The 25,136-nt window shown below is 40.0% G+C and overlaps 1 protein-coding gene and 1 long non-coding RNA gene across 2 annotated transcripts; both read left to right on the plus strand.

Annotated features, from left to right (window-relative positions):
* Positions 1 to 1,443: 1,443 nt before the first annotated feature.
* Positions 1,444 to 22,686, plus strand: LOC108412002 (C-type mannose receptor 2-like). The gene is made up of 9 exons (XM_037533483.1): positions 1,444 to 1,504; positions 3,675 to 3,713; positions 3,800 to 4,014; positions 8,356 to 8,518; positions 12,046 to 12,405; positions 16,098 to 16,203; positions 18,800 to 18,838; positions 20,095 to 20,255; positions 20,514 to 22,686. Exons 2-9 carry the CDS (start codon positions 3,677 to 3,679, stop codon positions 20,870 to 20,872), a joined length of 1,440 nt encoding a protein of 479 aa, XP_037389380.1. The 5' UTR covers positions 1,444 to 1,504; positions 3,675 to 3,676; the 3' UTR covers positions 20,873 to 22,686.
* LOC119262384 lies at positions 17,069 to 19,071 on the plus strand. Its single transcript, XR_005129595.1, has 3 exons — positions 17,069 to 17,380; positions 18,800 to 18,838; positions 18,925 to 19,071. It is a non-coding gene; the product is annotated as an uncharacterized LOC119262384 (long non-coding RNA).
* Positions 22,687 to 25,136: the final 2,450 nt, after the last annotated feature.

The raw sequence follows: 25,136 nt of genomic DNA on the forward strand, positions 1-25,136 counted from the left end.
CGCTAAAGCAGAACCGTAAAGGCTGGAAAAGTTACACCAATTAAAATTGGGCTACCGTGTTGAAATTAAATAATTCTCCATGGTTTATTTTTTTTAGGTCCACATAGGATAGTGTCTGGGTCTGGACTTGGACCATAGTCTGCCTATTATTGACCTTTGATCTAGAGCTAGCCATGGTTCCAATACAACAGTCTTCATATATGAAGCCAGAGTGAGTGCTTTACAGGGACCCCATACCCTGAATCCACATTGATGAGCCAAAACATGACCACCTACTGAATATGCAGTTGGTCTTCTGTGCAGCACCGAAACAGTTCCGACCCTTTGAGGCAAGGGCTCTACAAGACCTCTGAAGGAGCCCTGTTGTCATGGCCATAACTAGCTAAGGGACACTGAGGTACTGTAGTTTCAGAAGAGTTTTTTCACTTTCCTCCATTTATGAGGTTAAATTTTGAAATGCCTTATAATACTTTCTACTCAGGGCTGCAGCCACAGTATTACAGGCCACTCAATCAAATGAGGACAGAATATTTATGCTGCATTTTTTTTAGGATAATGAAATTTGATTTGCTCTCTGTGAGCGCTTTCACTGTATCATACCCAACCGAAATGTGCCAGGCTCCGCCTTGTTTTCTCAACCCTCCAATCACTACTTACTAAGCGTTGCTATCCACAATTGCTTCAGAATGAGGACTCCTAAGTCCTCAGAAGTTTTAGAGGGTTTTATGAGATTCAGTATGGAAAAAGCAATGAAACTACACAATGAGCAGTGACTGGTTCTCAGCTGACCTGAGAACAGCTGTGGTTCAGCCCTAGACTGTACAAAATGCTACAATGACCTGAGTGCCAGAGTAACTTTCACCTCTTGAGATCAGCAGGTCCTTTAAGTCCTGGAAGTTGTGAGGTGGAGCTGCCACAGACTGGACATGCCCCAGCACATCCCACAGATGCTCAATCGAATTGAATTTTTGGGGAATTTGGCCAGGCCACATCTTGACCTTTGTCATGTTCCTCAAACCATTCCTGAGCAATGTTGGCAGCGTGGCAGGGTGCACAAAAGAGGCCACTGCTATTGGGGAAAACCAGTGCTATGAATGGGTGTAGCTAGTCTGCAACAATGTTTAGGTAGGTGGCGCATGTCAAATTAATGGCCACAGAAATGCCTGGACCCAGGCATTACTGCCCCTTAAACACTCACAGTCAATCATCCTTAATTCTTGCCTTTACTTACAACAAACTGAGCAATTATGAAAAGATTTACTGACTAAAGGTGCTTGAGAAGGTTGTTTCATGTTGTATCTCAATGTTTTGCTGTCTGCATCTGCTGTGTGTGTGTTCATTCATTTGCATGGTTAGGCGAGCCTTCATGTAAATCATCATAAAAATAGAAGAGAAGCATAAAACAAAGAAAGAGCTGATGTGGCTTTAGTTTCTCCTCAGTTACAAACACTAATCAGCAGGACACACACAGACACTAACAGAACGACTTTACCAGCTGTAACAGGTAAGAAACACCTTTAAGACTCTAAACTCTGTTGCTGAGCTTTGACTCGCTGCCAGAGTTAATTTGTGTATTCTTAATTTGCAGTTTAGCAGACAAGCTTTCATTTTTTCAATAAACAAGAGGTCGATTTACAGGACAAGGGTTTAGCTTAGTCTTAGGCTGGATAGGATTGTGAATAGGATTAATCACTCCCCACAACGTTAACCCATACATTTCCTTACATATCATCATAGCTTTATAATGAGACAGCAGTCTTTGCGCGCACAGAGACAATGGGCCTCATTCACCTATATCTTCCAAGGTTTTTTGAGAAAGGTCTCAAGAAAAAGTCAACATCAGATTCATGACGTCTTCTTAAACCACAGAACTTTTCACACATTTGTGCTCTTGAGTGTGTGTAGATTCTGTTCTTGCCTAAGCGCAAATCCCAGATAAGAAAACACTGGTGAATGTCAGAGTCTTCATAAAAACTGAGCAAGTGGGTTTTAAGAAGACATTTCTTCTTAAGAATGAGGCCAAAGATATTAAAAACAGACCAAGCTGAACAGTTGATAGTGTATATACGATGCTATGTAATGTACACTCACTGGCCACTTCATTAGGTACACCTGTTCAGTTGCTTGTTAACACAAATGGCTAATCAGCAAATCACAGAAACTGCTGATCTACTGGGATTTTCACACACAACCATCTCTAGGGTTCACAGAGAACGGTCCGAAAAAGAGGAAATATCCAGTGAGCGGTCAGTTGCGTGGACGAAAATGCCTTGTTGATGTGAGAGGTCAGAGGAGAATGGGCAGACTGGTTCCAGATGATAGAAAGACAACAGGAGCTCAAATAACCAACCAAAATCTCTGAGGAACGTTTCCAACACCTTGTTGAAAGTGTGCCACGAAGAATTAAGACAGTTCTGAAGGCAAAAGGGGGTCCAACCTTTTACTAGCAATTTACTACCTAATAAAGTGGCAGAGTACTGTACATTTCTCAGTTTAGTTTCTCTGAGTCTCTTTATACTCCAGATTAACAGGTTTTTATTGTGGTCAGATAAAACGCTGCTGCTCTCTGAATGTGTTCCATGTTGTAGTTTGTGAGTTTAAGCTGATGCTGTAGGTCATAATTTATAACCTACTTTCACAGTATTTTAATGATTGTTGCTGAAATGTCTGGGATTTTAACTGTGTAGATAAAACAATGACATATGAAGCCCATTGCAGAGGGATAGGCTCAATGTTTACATTAGAAAAAACGTAATGTGGTTCCATTGTAGATCTTCTCTGGACAAACATGTTATACTTGTGCTCTCTGTTTTGAATGTGTTTTATTCTTGCTGTGTGAAATGTTGACTAGCATGTCCTCAGATATTTAAAATATCATGTTGATATTTCTGTGGTCTTTGTGTTCTTATGTTATGTACTGCACTTCACTTATGGTCTCTCATTCTTGCCTCAGGCTCCAGAAAGTTTTGTCACTCTGGTTCTTTCCTCTTCTACTTTTTCTGTCTATTAGAAGTTGTGATCTTTTGCTTTTAATACCTGCATAAGCATCCAGCCTCTGAAACTGCTTTTTTACACATTGACTTTATCTGACCGGACAGATCATACAGCGCTATTTACTTTGGTACCTGCTCAGATAAACTAATGCCTGCTACTCTTGTAAATGCGCAGCAACGTTCACATTTGCATGTTTATGATGTTTTTCTTCTGATTCTCCAGAGGTACAATATTCACATACATTTATTGAACTCATCTATTCCACTGGAAGCTAAAAGTCCATGTTTATACCCACTGTTTACAACAAAATACAAAAAAACTCTTTTTAATATCTAAAAGTGAATCACTGCCTGTAAGTTCTTGTTTTTGCTTTGCAAATTTTGAATGCATCCCCGTCCCTTTTCTTTAAGGGCAGTTCCACCAATCTTTCAACATTTCTGCATAACTCAATCTTTAAGATGTACACAAACTCATTCAGAGTTTCTTCCTACACCTTCACAGCATCGCTATTGAAATAAACCACAGGAGCTTCTCTGTTCTTCTCAAACTGGTTGTGTTACTGTAAATAAATGTAACATCCCTTAAACAGTGTGATCTAATGTGCTGGTGATCTAATGTGCTGGTAGTAAAGACTGCTGTGGTGTTTAATGTGTGGATGGTGTTTCTCTTGTTCTCCACAGTCATGAGTTCAGCTCTGTATCTGGTCCTGCTTTTCTCAGGTCAGTGTAGCTTCATGATCATCTGTAAAACTCTCTGCTGCTTCATTACTGTACTGTCATGCTGACGAGAGCTTTCATCTCTACAGCTCTGTGGAAGCTCTCCTTCTGCAGGATTCGTCAGTTTCATGTGGTGAATGAAAGTAAGAACTGGACCAAAGCTCAGAACTACTGCAGAGAGAAATACACTGACCTGGCCACCATTGAGAGCAAGGAGGAGATGGAAGCTGTAAAAGCTGTTCTCAAAGGGACAGGAGGCAATTTCTGGATTGGACTGAAGCAGAAAGATAAAAGTGACAAAATTGTAAGAAATCCTATACATTTATTAATATTTAGAAGGCGTGTGACAGCAGTAAGTGTGTGTGCGTGTGTGCGTGTGTGTGTGTGTGTGTGTGTGTGTGTGTGTGTGTGTGTGTGTGTATGTGTGTATGTGTGTCTGTTGGGGGGCGGGGGGGCACAGGTTCGTGAAACTATCCACAATTCCATGTACATACTAACTTCTAACTACATATCTTTTCATACATCTCATAACCCATAGATAAAGAAGTACATGTACAAACACTTAAGATGAGGGACAGCAGAGAACAATGACAGGGCGGAGCTACTTCATCATTACAGCTTTTTTACTTGCAATTAATATAATGTCCCATACACATTTGTCTTGTTACATCAGAATTTAGCACCCCTAGGAAAATTGCATCATATTGACAGGGAAATTCTAAGCTAAATATATTTTTCAGTATTTTATGCAACTCTGTCCAAAAATGTCCTAATATTGAGCATTCCCAAAATACATGCCAGTAGCCAGCCTTCTGCTCCCCAAGCATCCTCCAGAATCTGTAGGTTTCTGCTTTGGGGTAATAAAAAAGCGAGTAACACACTTCCATCCAAATTCTTTCCAGACATGTAAATGAATACATTTTCACTGAAATTCATATATCTTCAACCATATTTTGCTTGAAATGGTAATACCACTCTTGTAACGTAGGGAACATTGGGGCAGGATGCAAGTGCGAGTTGCTTTTATTAAAACAGAATGCGGAGATCACAAACACAGGGGCAGAGGTGAGAGGGGCAGATAAATCCAATACAAGGCAAATCAAAGCAAACAAGAGGCAAAAACAACAATGAGGGGAACCATGGAATGGGATATAAAGACACACAATGCCAGACAAAGGGTCTGAGCAAACACAGGGGTATAAATACTAACATACTAAATACCAACATGACAACAAAAGCACATGTCAAAAGAAAACAAAAGCACATGGCAGATAAACAAAAACACAGCACTAGGAAACCAAGAAAAAGGAAAGACCCGGACTAAGAGTGAACGGATGTTACAACTCTTTTTTCCATTTTCCTTTTATATATTCTGTCGAACTTTGTTTCTTTACCATTAAGCCTTTTTACATTTTAGTTATGATTCCTTTGTGGGGCTCAGACTGATAAGCTCCAATAAACAAGTTCAATATCTCATCCTTGATATTGTTGAGCATATCTTTAATTGAAGAATATTTTTAATATTAATAATTAATTAATTAATTAATAATTGAATATTTTATCAAAATATTCTCGTAATTGAAGATAACAGTAAACGTTCTGTTTTTCAAGGTTATATATTTCTTTTAGAGACTGAAAAATCCCTCAATTTGCCTGTCGTGCTATTGCAATAAGTTGTTATACTATTTGTCAGCCAAATTTTGAACCTACTATCCAGCATTCAGTTTTCATCAATGGGTCCCTCTGTCTCATCCAGTCTTCTGTTAGCCTTGGTCAGCTTTTGTTTAATATGGGCAAGCTGTTGTTTATTGTTGCATCTGAAGTCTCTAATTTCATCCAGTGTCATCTCAAGACTAGCATTTGACCTGACGCATCATGTTGTTTGAGTTCTAGAGAACTGCTTTGGTTAATTTGTCGCTTCATTGTTTCAGTATTCTTTGTCAAATACACACAATACTCCTGCTTCTGGTGACAACACCATTTTTATTCGTAGTTCACAAGTCACTCTTTCAAGTAACGCAATCCTTCTTGAGTCCATAGTAACCGGGAAGCCAATTTTAAAAATTCATTCATCAGAGACTGTTCAGCTGAAGCTCTGCAACAATAGGAGGTGTTTATGATTTACTACACCTGCTAGGCTTTTATGCCTATTATATGTACAACCCAATTTCCAAAAAAGTTGGGACACTGTGCAGAATGTAAATAACTTTCATTGTTGATTTTGAAAAATATATACCCATTTTGAATTTGATGCCAACAACCCATGTTCTGAAAACTTTGGGACACTGCTATAGTTTTGAAAGTGAAATGTTTTCCCATTCTTGTTTAATTTAGGGTTTCAGCTGCTCAACAGTTTCGGGGCTCGTTTGTCATATTTTTCATTTCAAAAACCTCCAGATGTTTTTTGATGGGTGACAGATCTGGGCTGTAGGCAGGTCAGATTACCACTGGACACTTTAAATACAGAGCAATGCTGTTGTAATACATGCATAATGTGGTTTTACATTGTCTTGCTGAAATAATCAAGGCCTTCCTTGAAAAAGACAGATGGCAGCATATGTTGCCAAAACATGTATATATTGTATACCATGCACCTTAATGCACCGCTATACCATCATGAATACTGGCTTTGGACTGTGCATTGATAACAAGCTGATTGGTCTTTAGCCAGGATACAGTGTCCATGATTTCCACACAGAATTTCAAATGTTAAGTCATCGGACCACAGGATACTTTTCCACTTCCTCTCAGTCCATTTTAAATGAGCCCAGGCCCAGAGAAGGTGGCAGTGTTTCTGGATCCTCTTTATATATGGTTTCTTCTTTGTGTTTTAAAGTTTTAATTTGCATTTGTGGATGCAGGGATGAACTGTTTTCACAGACATCTATTGCTTTCCTCTCCTGAGGCGCCTGACGGTTTGCCAGAAAATTCAGCAACCACCAAAGCCGCAACCGACTTGGCCCTTCGGTACCCATCTTTTGCCTCCAGAATCCTACAAGCCAACCAGGCCCGATAGGACTCTTTCTTCAGCTTGACGGCTTCCTTTACCTGAGGTGTCCACCAACGGGTTTGGGGATTGCCGCCACAATAGGCACCTACAACCTTGTGGCTGCAGCTCCGATCCACTGCATCGACAATGGAGGCACGGAACAGGGGCCACTCGGACTCGTCACTGGCCTCCCTCAGTATGCGGTTGAAGCTTTGTCGGTTGTGGGAGTTGAAGATCTTTCTGGTAGGTTCTGCTGCCAGACATTCACAACAAACCCTCACAACTCATTTGGGTCTGCCAGGTCTGTCCGGTATTTTCACCCACCATCTGATCCAACTCACCAACTCACTCCTGCCCGATGTCTTTCACCCTGGACAACTCCAGAATGGAATAAAGTCCAATAAAGTAGTTGGTATCTCTCAGCCTTATAAACTAGCTCAGGCTCTTTCCTTGCCAGAGAGGTCACGTTCCATGTTCCAAGAGCCAGTTTCAGTAGCCGAGGATCAGAACACCAAGGCCTCCGCCTTCGGCCGCCACCCGATCCACATTGCACCGGACCCCCATAAGCACCTCTCCCAGGCCTGGCTCCAGGGTGAGGCCCCGGAAACCCTAATCCGGGCAAGGGGAAACTGGGTCCTGATGTTGTTCGTCATATAGGGTTTTGGATCACCCTTTGTCTGGCCCATCACTTAGGACCTGTTTGCCTTGGGAGACCCTACCAGCAGCTTTCGCCCCTGACAACATAGCTCCTAGGATCATGTAGGCACACAAACCTCTCTGCCACAGTAAGGTGGTGTTCCAAAGAAAGGTTTTCACAGACAGTGTTTTTCAAAAGTCTACCTGAGCCCATGCAGTGATTTCCCCTACAGAATCATGTCTGTGTTGAATGCAGTGCCTCCTGAGGGCCCAAAAATCTTGGCCAGCCAATACTGGTTTTTGGCCTTGTCTGTTGCATACAGAGATTTCTCCAGATTCTCTGAATCCTTTAATGTTATTATGTACTGTAGATGATGAAAAGCAAAAGTTATTTGCCATTTTATATTGAAAAAATGTTATTCTTTAACTATTATTTTGAATTAATCTGCTCTTGCAGTCTTTCAGTCTTTACTTCTGAAACACTCCACCTCTCTGGGATGCTTTTTCATACCCAATCATGTTACTGACCTGTTGCCAATCAACCACTAGGTGGTTTTAGCATTACACAACTTTGCCAGGCTTTTTTTCTTGCCCCCATCCCAACTTTTTTGGCACATGTTGTTGTATCAAAATCAAAATGTGTAAATATTTTTCAATAAACAATAACATTTCTCAGTTTTTACAATTCTTTGCACTGTTTTCAATTAAATATAGGCTTTAAATTTTTTGCACATCATTGCATTTTGTTTTTATTTACCTTTTGCACAGTGTCTCAACTTTTTTGGAAATGGGGTTGTAAACTTGTATAAGTTCCCTATTTGATTTGGACTTATTTTATTTATTTGTCATATTTTAGCTGAAAACATTTTAAAAACATAGGTTCAATCGTCTGAAAATCTCAAAAGAGCTAATGACTAAAATCCTCATGTGACTGTGACAATAATTTTATCTGGTGTGATGATGAGCACCGAGAGGTCAGCGTTTAATCAGTTCACTGATCAGGTATTAATGTGTTTCTAGAACTGGATCTGGTCAGATGGGAGTAAGTCCTCTTACAGATACTGGAACAAGGGAGAGCCGAACTTTGGTAGGGGTCAAATGTGTGTGGAGTTACGGCAGAACTCTGAATACAGATGGAATGATGCAGGCTGCCAGAGGTCAAATCCATTTATCTGCTATACAAGTGAGTAATATGAGGTGATGCAGTACATCTGTTACACATTCAGTTCATTCACTTTTAACCTCTTATTACTCAGTAACCACATCACATTTTTATGCAAAGGTTTGAATACCCCCTGGTCAAATGACATGTTTTGTTGATTTTCTAAGTAAATATAGTGTAACACATCCTCTGCAGGGAATACACTTAGTATGAGGTTTCCCTGCAAATTTTAATACATATTTTCTATGTATTTTTAAGATGAGTTTATCATATGTAAACAGATATAAAGTATAAAAAGTGCCATCATTTTTAAACAAGCTATATTTTATGCTGTATCTTTTTCCAGTAAGCTCAGCAAATAAATAATAATTTTGTATTAAAATATGCAGAAGGATGTGGTAACATTTATTTGTGTCACACTTGGCCCCTCCCAGTCATCCATGTGCTTGTGTTTACCTTGGTCTTGTCCATGTGCTTCCTTGTTTTGTGTCTTGCCTGTTCTTGTTTCTAAACTCCGCCCTTGATTATTTTCACCTGTGTCTCATTTACCTGTTCCTGTATTTAAGCCCTGTGTTTTCCCCTGTGAGGTTGCTGGTCTTTGTATATATTGTAGTGTATTGTATTGTTTGGTGTTTGTTCTGCTGGCCTCCCTTGTTTGTTTAGCTTGTATTCCTTTTTTAGTAATGTCTGTCCCCCAATCTCTCCGTGTTGGCTCTCTGACTCTGGACTGTCTTGACACTGAGAATGGATTTGCCCCTAATAAATCTTGCTTTTCTCAGCACATGCGTCCACCTCATCACTCCCTGGCATTACAATTTGCCCAAACCTCTGCAAGGTGTACAACAGTAAGGCTGGATATTGTCAGCAACTTCACAATATGATACAATGACAAAACACACCAGATTTATCAGAGGCAATGTTGACATAAAATTAGTTTTAAAATCTACAGTAATAGTCTAACAAATGTACAGTAAATATACATTAATTGTCAGAAACAGAGCACAGTGATATGTAAATTCCCATCCTGTTCAAAAACCACCTGAAACAGGTGATGCAGTCATGCTTGGGTATAAAAGGAGCATCTAGAAAGGGTCCTTTATGAGTAAGGACAGGTCGAGGCTGAACACTGCAAAAAAATGCATCAGAAAATAACAGTGGTGGACAGTAACTAAGTAAATGTAATGTTTTTGTGTATCTGTACTTTAAGTTTTTCCATTTTGAGCGACTTTTTACTTCCACTCCACTGCATTTCAGAGTCTAATATCCGACTTTTTCCTCCTACATTTTGAGGAATCTGTCGCTCCTTTTGGTTTCTGTGTGTATAAAAACGTAACATGTCAAAACGAAAGAAGCGCAAAGCCAGAGCACCAATCAGGGCCCAGCGGTCACTTTGTTTAGAGCTGGTTTTGACCTGTTGGTCATACCGACCCAGTGCAGCACGCGGTTCAACGTCAGCGCAGCAGCGTAAAACTTTGGGAGAGTCTGTTCAACATAAATGATGAACTAACCTAACTTTGTGTAAATAGAGCTCAATATAGAAATATGTCCACATATGCAGTCGAGACTGACGCGGCTTTTTTCTGAATTTCTACAAACACCATTTCATTTTATAGTAAATGAGTCTGGGCTGGTTTATGTTTATGAACAGACGCCTACAGATCAACATAGTAAAGGAGCTCATCTGTGATCCTGAGTTTAAAGCCAGTTTTTATTCAACTTAAACTTGGAACTAAGTTGTAAATAAATCTGAAACTGAAACTTTGCTTGTGTGTAAAAAGTGATTTCAGAGCCACTCGGTTCTCCCTGATGGAAACTGTTTACCTTCAGTGTTTTGTGGTTCTGATCATTTTAATAGACGTCAGCGTCACTAATTAATGACCTTCTATTAAAAGACTGGTTTACCAAGAGAGACGCTGGAGGACTTTCACCTGAAATGAGTTCATGAATCCAGTCTGGTTATAAAAATGATAACAGGACATCAGAGCCAGAATTACTCTTTTAGTACTTTTACTTTATACTTAAGTACATTTGAAGGTAAATACTTTAGTACTTTTACTCAAGTGGAGGTCTAAAGGGAGGAACTTCTACTTTTACTGGAGGAATAGTTTACCTTGGGGGTCTCTACTTTAACTCAAGTACATGGGCTGTGTACATCATCCGCCTCTGGAAAATAATGCAACAGTAAAGAATAAAGTTCCGCAGTGATCGATTGAGAGACTTTCAGTATTTCACCCTCTACAGTGCATAATATCATCAAAATAAATAAATAACAAAAAGATTCAGGGAATCCAGGGAAATCTTTGTGTGTAAATTATTGCGCTTAAAACTGCGCTTAAAAACCGGCATGCTTCTGTAATGGACATCACCCGGCATTGCAGTAACACTGACGTGATGGTGTTGTGTTAGTGTGTGTTGCGCTGGTTTGAGTGGATCAGACGCAGCAGTGCTGCTGGAGTTTTTAAGCACCTCAGTGTTGCTGCTGGACTGAGAATAGTCCACCAACCAGGAATATCCAGCCAGCAGCGTCCTGTGACCACTGATTTACAAGGTGGACCCACAAGGTAGGAGTGTCTAATAGAGTAGACAGTGAGTGGACACAGTGTTTAAAAACTCCAGCAGCACTGCTGTGTCTTATCCACTCATACCAGCACAACACACACTAACACACCACCACCATGTCAGTGTTACTGTAGTGCTGAGAATGATCCTGAGAAGAGTCCTGACCACTGAAGAAAAGGGTAAAAGGGAACTAACAAAGTATGCAGAGAAACAGATGGACAACAGTCTGCAACTGTAATAGGGATTAGTAGACTAGGGGTCAATCCTTTCCTGGGTGAGCACCCTACACTATACCGATAAGAGTCCTTGGGCCAGACTCCTAACACTGCCTTTGCCTACCCATGTAAAATGATCAAATTGTAAGCCGCTCTGGATAAGAGCGTCAGCCAAATGCTGTAAATGTAATTGTAGAACTACAAAGTGCACCTAAATAGTAAGTGACGCTGATTAACCATGATATGAGCATAAAAACAGGAGGTGGTCATGATGTTCTGCCTGCTCGTTGCATGTTTGAAATACGCTCAGTCTTTTTTTTGTTTTGTTTTGTTTCCCCCGCCCCCTTTGTATTCTGTTTATATGAATTTGTATCAGTTCAACGCAAAAAAAAAGACATGAAACAACAAATTATTTTTTTGCAATGTAATCAGGTCAAACAGAGTTAACTAGTCACTGCTTTCTGTTTTCATTGGTATTCCTCATATTGTCCCAACTTTTGTGAAATGGGGCTTTTATAGCTAACAAGGTCCATACATAACTGTACAACAGTTAATAAAGGATACTCCCCTCATTCATTCACACAATAGACTCTCAGACTTGAATGCAGCACAAATTTCACTCGCGTGTAATAGTAAATTCATGATGTATTACTATATCAATATTTTGAAGTCAACAAAAACACAACTACATGTCTCCTTAAAGCATAAGATGCACAATAACAACTGAACTATTTGATATAATGGTTAAATCTTTTTTTCTTCACTTTTCATAAGTGACTTCACTCATCCTGATTAATCAGCCCAAGACATGGAGAGAAGCTCTGAGCTACTGCAGAGAGAATCATGTGGATCTGGTCTCTGTTCACACTGAGGAAATCCAGCACTGGGTGGAATCAGCTGTTTATTATGCCTCCACTGCTAATGTGTGGATGGGTCTGCGACACACCTGTGTCCTAAGTATCTGGTTCTGGGTGAGTGGAGAGTCAATGTGCTATGAGAACTGGGCTCCGGGGAACGGGACAGGGGTGGAAGACTGCAGTGGAGGAGAAAGATCAGGAGCGGTGCATTCTGGGAGCAAGAAGTGGGTCAGTCTGCCAGAGGATCAGAGACTCAACTTCATCTGCACTGTTAAGGGTGAGACAGAGAATTATACATGACCATAGTTAATATTGATGGTGAAAGAAATACTGATTCATGTTCTTTGCTTCTTTTTAGAGCTCTAGAAGAGGATGCAGGCTGTTCAGCTGGATCTTTATAGATCAGGATCATAAAGATATTTATGTGAAAATTCTACATCAACATGCTTCTGAAGTGATGCAAATAACCTACATCAGTTTAATAGTAGAAATATTCATATCTCTGTGATATGGATTCTCTTTTTAGTTATTAGCCAAAGACTTTAGAAATCAGTTTCAAACTTAGAATGGCAGTTTATGATATGTAAAGATAATGTATATTGTTGTACTATTTTCATACATTTTTTGCTACTGACTTCATCCTTCATCAAAATGCATACATAAATAACTACAATACAGCCTCCAAATTTTACTTCATATGCACTAATTATTCTAAACTTTTTAGTGAGTGCTAACAGAAACTTTCTTCATAAAGTGCTTAATAATGAAACATTATATTTTATTATTATTATGACAATATCACTGCCTGTCAGAATAAAACCTTGTATCTCCATTTTTTAGTTTTTGACATCATTTGAAAGTACCCATGGTCCTATATATTGTGCCTAAATTTTATGATGAATGGACCAATAGAAATGACCTAAAATTACTTGGGTAAAAAGTCTGGTTCCATTGACTTACACTGAAAGTAAAAGTTTTTTCCTTCTCCTGTAAAGTTACGACTATGGAGATACAAGGTTTTGATCCAACAACAGCGATATATTACTTATAGTCTGTATTTAAAGTGACTACAGAATAGCCAATGAAAATACTCACATTTTTATATACTGTATCATTGTCCAAATTCCTCTCATTAGATTTAATCTCTTCTCTTCAATGAAAAAATGTTCTGTCGTTTTAATATCTTATTTATATTTTGGATTTGTAGATTGCTAATGACTGTTCTTTTGCTGTAAAAATAGTTCAAATAAACAAACTGTGGAGTCAACAACAGAAACTTGCAAGATTCTGTTTTAACAGTGTGCCCCAAAGTGGCCAACAGCTGGCAGTGGAAGTGACTCGCCTCATTGTAATGAAAATGCAGCATTAAATTAATCAGTGCACAGCTACTGCAGGTATTGATAATATACATATAAAATATAAGAATACAAACTCCATTTTCAAACAAGCACATGTAAGTCTTTACTACATTCAAATCATTTTCAAGATTTATTCTATTTGTAGTCTTTTTAATCCTTGTAATCTTTTATTTGTAGCAGCTGCAGTTAAACAACTGCTGTGCAAGATTCACTCTGCATTAGTTTCTTCTATTATCAGACAAAACATAAAACGCAGGACACACTCAGAGAACAGCAGAGTAACTTCTCAGTTAGTCAGTGGCAAGAAACAACTTCAAGCTAAAACACTTGTTCAAAGCATTTGAAAGCATTCTTTTTTCCATGCACTCTTTATTTGAGTATTCTTTAATATGACAGTCTAAGCCTTAAGTGTGAGTCAGCTCTTTTCCAAAATGCTTCCTGGGCTCACATCTTCTTAGGGGTTGGCATATTGGTGTCAGAAGTGGGATGGCTCAAGCCTTTCAGAGCAACTTTTGAGAGAAATTTTCCAGGCCTGGAGAGAGAGCTGCTCTGGATGGATAATTTGTAGGAGCTTGATTCATTGCCAAGAGAACTGAATCAATTAGACTATGTACCAGTGCCCTACATAGAGAGATTTCCTTTTTACTATTGGACTCTTCCGAGTTCTCTGTAATATTAGACCTCCTTTGGTTAGAACTACACAATCCCCATATTTCTTGGGCCAGCTGCAAACTAACTTCATGGTGGGATTACTACACCAAACTGCATCACTTATCCTGCCATTCCTGTGTGAACCACTTCCATTGACAGCCCTGAGACTGACACGACTGGTAAAATCCCAGATGAATATTCTGATCCCCTTGAGTTGTTCAGTAACAACCCTTTCTGATCCCCTTCAGTTGTTCAGGGAAGTGCCACTAAGCTACCACCCCACCATCCCTATAATTGTGCTATAGACCTCACTGAACAAATCTTCCCTGCCATAGTCTCAAATTTACCCCTTTACTCAGGAGGAAGACCACACTATGAACATTTACAATGAGGAGGCTTTAGAACAATGGTTCATTAGACCTTCAACTTCTCCAGCAGCTTCAGGGTTTTTTTTGTTGTTAAAAATAAGAATGGTGGTCTTCAACCTTGAGTAGATAACCATGGTTAAAATCAGATACACCCCTCATTTCTGTAATATTTGAACAATTGTGGGGACATCAGTATTTTACCAAATTGGATTTACGTAGTGCTCACAATTTGGTGAGAACCAGAAAAGGTGATGAATGGAAAACTCATGCAACTACCTGTCCCTAGCAGACCCTGGTCTCACATTCCCCATGACTTCATCACAGATCTACCCATATCTCAGGGGTTCACTGCCATACTTACTGTTGTTGATACATTCCCACAAAATGTATGTATAATTCCCTTTTCTTCATTGCCCACCACTTTCCAAACTGCTGAAACTATAGTCAATGAAGTCTTAGGGTATATTGGTGTCCCCAAAGATATTTTATCTAACAGAGACCCGTAATTCACCTCTCAAGTGTAGTCTGCCTTCTTTGAACATCAGGGTTTTGATTAGCCTCTGGGGTACCACTCACAATCGGTCATGATTGGTCACAATGCTTGCAATGGGCAGAAATAGTGCAGAATTCATCTATTTCAATGTGTTCTTGGGGACAGGCTGAAGGGACAGGACTCTCTTCAAATGTCCCTGTGATTGTTGATTGGAGTCAATGCAGTGAAGGGGTCTATTAGGAGGTACATTGGAAGATCAGGGTCGTTCTTCGATGCTACAAACAAGCCGACTGCCGCCTCTTACCAGCTATTAGAATGGGTTTGGCTGTCGGCTTGATTTACATTCTTGTTTCTCACTCATTCCATTTTTCTCTGCTCAAACCTGTTCTCCCAGTTCTGTTGGGTGAGGCTTCACCCTCTGTCGCACCAGTTCTTCAATTATTTGTTTTAATTTCAGAGGTATTTTGTGGTCTATAAATGGTTGTATGCAATTCATTTCATTTTGTCATTCTCACATTTCCAGGACTTTGGACCTTTGTGTTAAAAAATATGCTATGTAAATAAGTTCTACCTATGAAGAGGTGATACATGTGAATTCTAACTGTGAATGTTTCATTACATATCACCATGCAAAGCAGGTGGCCTTACGATCATTATCAACTTGCAGGTTTGAAAGAGATACGTACACATCCAGTTCCACTGAATTCCAATACAGAAATAACACAGCAGAGAACAGTTTAGATACATTTCTGGGGGAAAATGTTCAGTTCTAACTTTGAATTTAATGCAAATCCTGCAGCTGCTTTCATCCAAACTGTCACCAGTTACTAGTGAAATTGGCAGTTACCTAGTACATCCACATCACTGCTCTTCATTGACAAAAAGAGTTGTATTTTATTATTGTATTTCATTGCATTTTATTCTTGGACATGTTAGTTGGTTAAAATGGGTCATAAGACTCTCTTTGATTTAAGCTGGGCCTAGATCCAACCCAAAAGGCCCATGCAGGAAAAGGCTGATCTTCATGGGTCCATAAAAGCCCTGCCCCCTCCCACTTGACAGCAAATGGTAATGAGTGTTTCCGATCTTTCATTATCAGACACCCTATTCAGCCAGCAGCTGCATTCCAGCAGTGATAGTCCAAGGATTGCTCCTCCTAATCCAAAGACATCTGGCAACCCCAGTGATGACAAGTACTTTGTACAGTGAGTGCTTTCCAATGCCCTTATATCCTACATCTACACCCATGAGCCAAAACACGACCGCCTGCCTAATAAGCTGTTGGTCCATGTGCCACCGCAATAGCTACAACCCTGAACCTCTGAAGGTGCCCTGTGGCATCTGGCACCAAGCCATTGGCAGCAGATCCTTTACTTCCTGTAAGGTGTAAAGTGGAGCCGCCACATATCAGACTGGCTCCAGCACATCCCATAAATGCTTGATCGGATTGATATCTGGAAAATTTGGCCAGGAAATACCTTGAACACTGTGTGCAGTGAGGCATTGTGCCACTGCCACTGTCCCTGGTGAAGACCAATGTTATGTGTAAGCATGTATTTTGGTTTTTTGTGTGTGTGTGTTTGCATGTGTCTCTCTCTTTCTCTCCTAATCTCTTCCTTCAAAGCTCTGCAAGCAGTCACGTAAGGAGGACCTCTAACCAATCAGAAGTCTGGCTGGTGTGGTTGGGGGAGGATCCTATGTTTTAAAATAGGCCTTCAAGATGGGTGAAGAGGGAGAGGACTGATCATGTGTCCTGTGTTGTAGTTTGTGTTTTAATGTCTTGTGTTGGGACGGTGCTTTGTTTTATCAGTGCTTCTATCACAGAGGCATCGTCTAACGGCCCCACTGCAAAACAGGAGGAGGGGCTCAGGAGGCGGAGTTCAGGACTTATGGCACCACCTTTATACTTCTAGTGGCTGTCATTGTTCTCCCGCCCTCTCTTGTGGCTGTTGCGAGGCCTGGGCACCACCTTTCCGCCGTCTCTCGTGACCGTCATTGACACCCCTGCATCAGGCGACTGCCACACATTTAGAGTGTGTCTGATTGTTCTTGTGCTTATGTGCGGGAGTTTATACGTTTGGCCCACCGAGAATTCTCCTGACTGTCCATATTAGCCACTCTGGCATTGCTGACCCTTGAACATTCACATAGTTCTTGTTTTAACTTTCTATCTTTGCCTTTATTTCCAACAAAAAGAGTATCTACTGTGTCTTTAATCATTTGCATCGTAAGATGAGCCTTCATGTAAATCATCATTAAAATAACCTGACATGAACAAAAACAAAGGAAGAGCTGTTGTGGCTTTAGTTTCTCCTCAGTTACAGACACTGATCAGCAGGACACAGGCAGGCACTAAGAGAGCAACTTTACCAGCAGTAACAGGTAAGAAACACCTTTAAGACTCAAAACTCTGTTACTGTTACCTCGCTGTCTGAGTGAATGCATTCATTCTTAATGTGAAGTTTATAATAATACATAATTTTTAAAATAAATATCTGTTACAGTTTTTCTGAAGCAAAGCACCTGGAAAAGGTACGAAGGAGAAACTGCTGTACGTACAAAATAGGTCAATTTACAGGACAGGGATTAAGCTTAATCTTGGACTACACAGACCTGTGAATAGGCTCAATCTCTCGCCACAAAATATGCCCAAACATTCATGTTTCTCTAATAAATCTTCATAACTTCAAAATAAGACAGCAGTTGCTTTTAGCTCACAGGGAGAGTCATATTAAAAACAAAGCATTCTAAGCAGCTGATATTGTATATACTGTACTGTATATAAAACATACATTTCTCAGTTCAATAGATGCAGTTCTCAGTCTATTTATACTCCAGACTAACAGGCTTGTGCTCAGATGAAAGGCTGCTGCTCTCTGAATGTGGTCCATGTTGCAGTTTGTGACTTTAAGCTGCTGATGTGCTAATGCATCACCTACTTTTGAAGTATGTTTATGATTTTTGCTGAACCTTGCTCTGTTTTATACCTTCTCTGAACAAACATTATTCTTGCTTTCTTTGTATTAAACGTATCTAATTCTTGCCCTCAAATAGTCGTCAGATTTGAGTCTGGTTACATTTGTCACATTTACATTTCTATAGCTTATATATTCATTTTGTTCAGTCTCACATGGGGCGATGCTCCTCTCCACAATCAGAGCTCAGCAGCACCTAGAACCTGTTCTTACAGCTTCACTTCTAGTACAGTCTCTCATTCTGCTGTCAGGCTGTGGAACAATTTGTCACTGTGGTCACTGGAAAATAAAGAAAAGCCCATGGCTGAGCCCTGTGCACCACCACGCAGGCCCAGGAGGGGGTAGTTTGCGACAATACCAACAAATTACCAAAAGAATACATTTTCCCTTTATATTTGCTACTGCATCATCAGCATCACATAAAAACTCAGTAGTTTACTGTAGATTCACTGGTGGTTGTACATAGTAAATGAAATGGCTATATTTGTGCTGTAGTCAGGAACCAGGGGTCACCATATCACTACCATTGTACAGAAATCTGGTCTGTTTCTCTACTTTGTTACATCTCTAAATTGAACAATAGGACATCAACTTACTCTGAATGACTTTATTTACAACTTTTTATATTATATATTTATATTTTTTTCAAATTGCCATAATTCCCCTTCAGCTTCAGGGAATTCCAAGCTGGAGCCTTGCTGCCCTTCTCAAATGCCTGATTCTGATACTAAAAATGATGTCATTTAAACAGCGTGATCTAATGTGCTGGTAGTAAAGACTGCTGAGGTGTTTAATGTGTGGATGGTGTCTCTCTTGTTCTCCACAGTCATGAGTTCAGCTCTGTATCTGGTCCTGCTTTTCTCAGGTCAGTGTAGCTTCATGATCATCTGTAAAACTCTCTGCTGCTTCATTACTGTACTGTCATGCTGACGAGAGCTTTCATCTCTACAGCTCTGTGGACGCTCACCTCTGTGGGACTCGTCAGTTTTATGTGGTGAATCAAGATAAGAACTGGACCAACGCTCAGAACTACTGCAGAGAGAACTTCACTGACCTGGCAACCACTGAGAGCCAAGAGGAGATGAACGCTCTGATAGCTTTTCTCAACGGGGCAGGAGGCCATTTCTGGATAGGACTGAGACAGAAAGTTCAACAGAGCCCTGCTGTAAGAAACCAAGTACATTTAGACTTATTCACATTCAGAAAGTGTGTGGCTGTAACGAAACTAAAGAGGGGGCAGGCTGTCTTTTATCAGCGGCTAAAACTCTGCAGCAACAGCAGGTGTTCATAAATCACCACTCCTCCAGTTTCTTTTATACATTTAACACATGATCTCACCAAAGATACAGTAATGTTATAATGTTAAAAGCACTGCATGATGCAAGAGGGGCAAAAACCTGATGCAGCTTAACTATTCATTCTAATTTATAATTAAATCTGCTTCTGTAGTCTCATTTACGCCAGTGCGGCAGACAGAGTGTCAGACTTAATGAATGGAATTAGCAAAAGAACTCATTTCACTCAATCTCACAATAAAAATCCCGTATAAATCTACTCTAAGTTTATTAAATTTAACTGAAAACTAATAATACTACTACTAATAATAATATGGATGACTTTTATTATTACTGTAATTACTAATACTATTTGTGGTTTGTAGAAACAGAAGAATTGCTAATAAATAATAATAAATAATAGCTAAGATCCTCATAAATGAATGTATGTGTCATGTGGTTAAAATGATGGGACACCTTTTGTCTGCATTTGTCATCCAAACCCTGTTAGAGAAGACCACCGAACTAGTGCCCCCCCAGTCATTTGAGTTTGAAAGTCTGTGAAGCTTTGTTTCACACTTATTACTTTGCTGAAGACATGGATAAAACTACATTCTATTTATCAATCAGTGTTTTTTTTATATTCTAGAAATACCGACTCCACTTTTATACACTGGTTATGGATTAATGCCTTTTTTCAAAAAGGCCTTACTTTGGCTGAAAACATGCAAGTAATAAAATATCTATAGTGGAAGAGCTAATTATTAAAATGCATATATGAGTGTGATGATGAGCACTGAGGGTTCAGTGTTTAAAATGTTGATCGGGTATTAATCTGTTTCTACAGCTGGATCTGGTCAGATGGGAATAACTCTTCATACAGATACTGGAAACCTGGAGAACCAAACAACGATGTGGGTGATAACTGTGTGCAGTTATTGGAACGCCCTGAATACAGGTGGAATGATGAATGCTGCCAATGGGCAAATCCATTTATCTGCTATAAAGGTGAGTAATAGTAAAGAGTAATATAAGATGATGAGCTGCAGAGCATCTGTTACACGTCCAGTTCATTCACTTTTACTGTTTGTGTTTGTAGCAGTTACACTGACTCAGTGCTTTAATGTAAGTATCTAAGTAGTGAATCTGGATGAAGTGAGAAATCAACATTTACAGACAGACAGTACACTAATCAAAACTGAACATTTAAATTATGAACAAAAACAACTGAACTAGTACATATAATGGTTAAATCTTTGTTCTCAGAGCTTCCACTCATCCTGATTAATCAGAACAAGACGTGGAGAGAAGCTCTGAGATACTGCAGAGAGAATCATGTGGATCTGGTTTCTGTTCACACTGAGGAAATCCAGCACTGGGTGGAAACAGCTGTTTATTATGCCTCCACTGCCAATGTGTGGATGGGTCTGCATCACACCTGCACCCTCAATATCTGGTTCTGGGTGAAAGGAGAGTTCATCTGCTACCAGAACTGGGCTCCGGGGAACGGGACAGGGGTGGAAGACTGCAGTGGAGGAGAAAGAACAGGAGCGGTGCAGTCTGGGAGTAAGCAGTGGGTCAGTCTGCCAGAGGATCAGAGACTCAACTTCATCTGCACTGTTTAGGGTGAGACAGAGGACTGAATGTCTGTCAACAGCTAAATATTGATGGTGAAACAAATACTGATTGACCTTTTTGGCTTCTTTTTAGAGTTATTATAGCACGGCCTGCACTTCCCTGGGTACAGAAAGGACACTTGAGGCAGGGTTAAGGGTTGCAGCAGCCATGTCTATTTATTTTCACTCCCAACAAACAACACAGAACCAAAACTCGACATCTTTTTGTGGCTACTAGACATTTCTGTCCTTTTCTCAAACTTGAGCTTTTCAGCTCTTCAGTCGGCTGTTGCAGCTGCTCGCCCCTTTCCCTCTCTGTTTCCCCTCTGCTCTTTTTTTTAGGTGCTCTCAGTGTCAGCTCCTGAACCAAGAGGCAAAAAGAACCTCACCTGCCCCATCGCCACCCCTGCTTCACGGCTCAGCTGCTGTGATCGAACATAAGGCATAGTGAAGTGGCCTTGCCGCGGGACCTGAAGTGGTGCCCAGTAGGCAGGGCTCGGGACTTGTGCACCATCCCCATTCCCTCACGGATCTCATCATTCTTTTCCCCAGCTGTAATCGTGGGGTTTCTTCTGCCTACAGGGTTTGGACCCCACCTTCCTGCTGCCTCTCTTGCAGCTGTCATCAGGGGACAGGCTAATGGGACAGTTATATAACAGGGGTCACGCTATTCAACCGGATCCTCATAGTTCTGGAACTTACTGATATTTGATTGCTATTTCCTCATCGAACATATATCATATATAACTGAGCGTGCTACTATTGCTTGTCCCTGAATAGAGAAATAACCCATCATACAACAGAAACAAATGACATCTAAAGACAATGTGTACGTTTTTATAAGGTTATTGCTGATAATTATTCTTGTTACATCAGACACAAAATCCATGATGCTACACGAATAAATATGAAATAGGAGGTGGTAAAAATATCACATTTTTTAATAGGAGATATTTTAATAGGAGGTGATCTCACATGGTTTCACTCTCCCATGCAAAAAACTAGTCACAAATACCCACAAAACAGCTTCCAAAGTACAAATTAGAGCCTTCAATTCATCCAGTTTACTGCTTTAGATCAACTGAAAGCTCCAATCCCACAAACAGATCCAGATATTGTTGAATTAGCAAAAACGTGGCTAAGAAATTCCATAAATGATGATAATGTAGTTGGCAATGAATATTAATGAATATAAATATATAGAATAGAAGAAATAGGGGTGGCAGAGATGCTTTCTACGTAAGAGATAATACCCAAGTTAAAATTCTAAAAGCAATCTCTAAAGAAAAATGCTTTGAATTCCTTGAAGGTTTGAATAACTAATTTGCTACTGACTGTTCTGTCAGTAATTAAAGGTGTCCCACAAGGCTCAATACGTGGTCCAGTCTTATTCAGTATGTACATCAATGATATTCCCACCTCCATCTCAGACTGCAAAGTACACCTATATGCAGACGAGAATATTTTATACTGCTGTGCTGATTCTTTAGAGGCAGCGGTGGAAAAAACAAATGTGCTCTTTTAATGCCTTATAGCCTTAGTTGTCTATACGCATAAACTAGTGTACAATACTGAGACCAAATTCATGCTGTTTTCCAGACCTTCTAAGTTTGATTTTAACTCACTAAATCTTAAACCCTGAAGGGTAATAAATATAGCGTCCCTACTTCGTGGATTTTCGGTTATTGCGGGTGGTCCTGGAATGTAACACCCGCGATAAACGAGGGAACACTGTACATGGTTTTTGTATGATGCTTGGCTACACTGTAATTTAGAGTCACCCTCGGTGTACTCAGAGTTTAAATAAAGGTTGAATGAATGTACTCACTTTCACATTGTTCTCTGGTTTATACAGCGTACGTGTGCTGCTTATCATTTGAATGTTTCCTTTATCCGTATGTAGTTTGTAAACTTTTCCAAAGAAAGAACATAAACTGTAAAACAATGTATTATGAGTTTCTATATGTTTTAATACTAATTTTACCGCATCCTGCTGGTACCACAACCAGGTGGCGTCTTACACTTCTGTACTAATGATGGATTAGGAAATCTCTCAACGGGTGTGATGCATCATTTATATTTAGATTTGAAGGCTGTAGGTTACTGTTGTTTCACCGCGTTCAAATAAACTGTGGCGTTGAATCTGGAAACTTGTAAGACTGTTGTTGTGACTGCTCTCTGTCACATCTGGTAGAGTGGGAACTAGGGAGGTTTAAGCTCCTCTGTTGTTCACAGTTTTGTATTTTTGTATGTGCACTGAGTAAACGATTCCCAGTTTTACTCATGCCTGCACTCAGTTAAATGATCAGTTCAGACCATTTTGCTCTTACATTTTAAATAGTTTTTAAAAGTAAATCTCAACTACCTGCTTTGACAATCTAAGTCTACATGATGTTCTCCTGATGGAAATTTTGGTGGATCTGTTCACTGATGATGATGTTTACTGATGCAGATGGTGATGGAGTTACTCAGCACAGGCCATGCAATCAGGGACAATAAAGCTGAGAGGAGGCCAAAAAAGTCACAGATGTAAAGAGAGAAGCAGCTCTAAAACACCAACAGGCACTCACGTTCCATCAGGTCAGCACTTTTCTCAGGTGCAGACATGGTCAAGTCCTGAGGGATGTGGCTCTGCAATACCACGAAGAAGTACACTTCTGTACTAATGATAGATTAGGATTCTTTTGCAAGCAGCACAAACCAACAATTAGGCTAATTAAAGCCAAAAGTATCAAGATCAGTTTTATAATCTCAGGTTGAATTTTTGCTTTTCCGTTATTTATGCATGTTCCTCCATTTTTAGAATAGACACAAAGGCTAACCGAGTGCTTATAGCTCCTCTTGTCAAGGGTTGAGTTTTCAGCCTACAAAGTTTAAGAAAGTTTGTAACAAAGCCGCCATAGGCTGGTTAGTGGGATCCCTCATCAGGCTTTATTTTGACATGAACAACAGTACAAAACACAGTCCAAAAGCAGAGTCAGGGCAGGCCAGAGGCTCAGATGCCAGAAAACACATATAACAGAGCCAAGGCAGAAAATCCAAAACAAAATCCAAAAATCCAGGTTAAAAAAAACGAGTGTGAGAGTATGTATAGGGGAGTTGATGAATAGAGATTATGAACAGGTGTGTGAGACTGACCATTAGAATTTAGGAGATGATGACCTCTGGTGGGCAGTTTGGGAGTTGCACATGACAGAGTTACAGCCAGGTCCGTGTGGTGCTTCTTCCATAATAGTAAAGGGCCAAATTTATCTGTAAGCACATTGTTTTGTAAATGTTACGAGCATATGACTGAAAATAAACACAGAAAAACATGACAAAACAGCTGGATAGTGCATATTTTCAGTGCTAAGCATATGAACTTAAACAAAATAGGCACAAACTATTAGGGGACACTGGGTTGCTGTTCCCCCAAAACTAACTAAGGTAAATGTAACTCAGCATCTATACAATTTACATTCTCATGTAGAGAAACTTACAAAGGTGCTTTTGAAAATGTATTTGCAGGTAGTGGTAATAGGCTAAAGTCTATTAGAGTCTAAAGACACCCCTGGGCTACAGATGTTGCTGACCAGGCGACATGTAGAGCCCACATATAAAAACGATATATTTCAAATATACTTTTGTGAAATATTTTTAGAATACCTGATAAAAGTATTTGAAACTGACAGTATGTCGATATATGTTTTCTTTATGGGAGGAGTCAAAAAGGATTGTTATTGAAACCCATTCCTTTAGATCCCCCTTTCTCAATGAGGAATGGAAAGCCTAAAGGTATATGTTCTCACCAATCAGACCATTCTGAAGTGGCTCTAACAGGGATGTTCATCCTGGTGCAAATGTGCTCTCTTTAAGCCAAGGTCCAGGTGCCTTGAGGGCCCCTAGATAATCTATGTCCTGTTTATGACTAATTTTGCTTTAATATCCAGGCAACAGCTTCCAAAAACTGACCACCAATTAAGGAGTAGAGGGTGACCAACACAAAGTGTGCAGGGTTTATCTACAAGGTAGACCAACAAGGTAGGAGTGTCTAATAGAGTGGACAGTGAGTGGACACAGTGTTCAAAAACTCCAGCAGCACCGCTGTGTCTGATGCACTCGTACCAGCGCAACACACACTAACACACCACCACCACACCAGTCTTACTAAAGTGCTGAGAATGATCCACCATCTAAATAGTATATGCTCTGGGAGGGTCCGTGGGGGTCCTGACTGTTACAGAACAGGGTAAAAGGGGGTAACAGAGTATCAGAGAAACAGATGGACTACAGT

The sequence above is a fragment of the Pygocentrus nattereri genome, chromosome 2, assembly GCF_015220715.1.
Source record: "Pygocentrus nattereri isolate fPygNat1 chromosome 2, fPygNat1.pri, whole genome shotgun sequence".
Taxonomy (NCBI): domain Eukaryota; kingdom Metazoa; phylum Chordata; class Actinopteri; order Characiformes; family Serrasalmidae; genus Pygocentrus; species Pygocentrus nattereri.

Coding starts and splice junctions, on each gene's coding strand:
- LOC108412002 (XM_037533483.1), top strand. CDS start 3,677: ATGAGTTCAGCTCTGTATCTGGTCCTGCTTTTCTCAG. Junction 12,406..16,097: donor CTTCATCTGCACTGTTAAGG/GTGAGACAGAGA, acceptor TTTCATTATCAG/ACACCCTATTCAGCCAGCAG. Junction 16,204..18,799: donor GATGACAAGTACTTTGTACA/GTGAGTGCTTTC, acceptor TGTTCTCCACAG/TCATGAGTTCAGCTCTGTAT.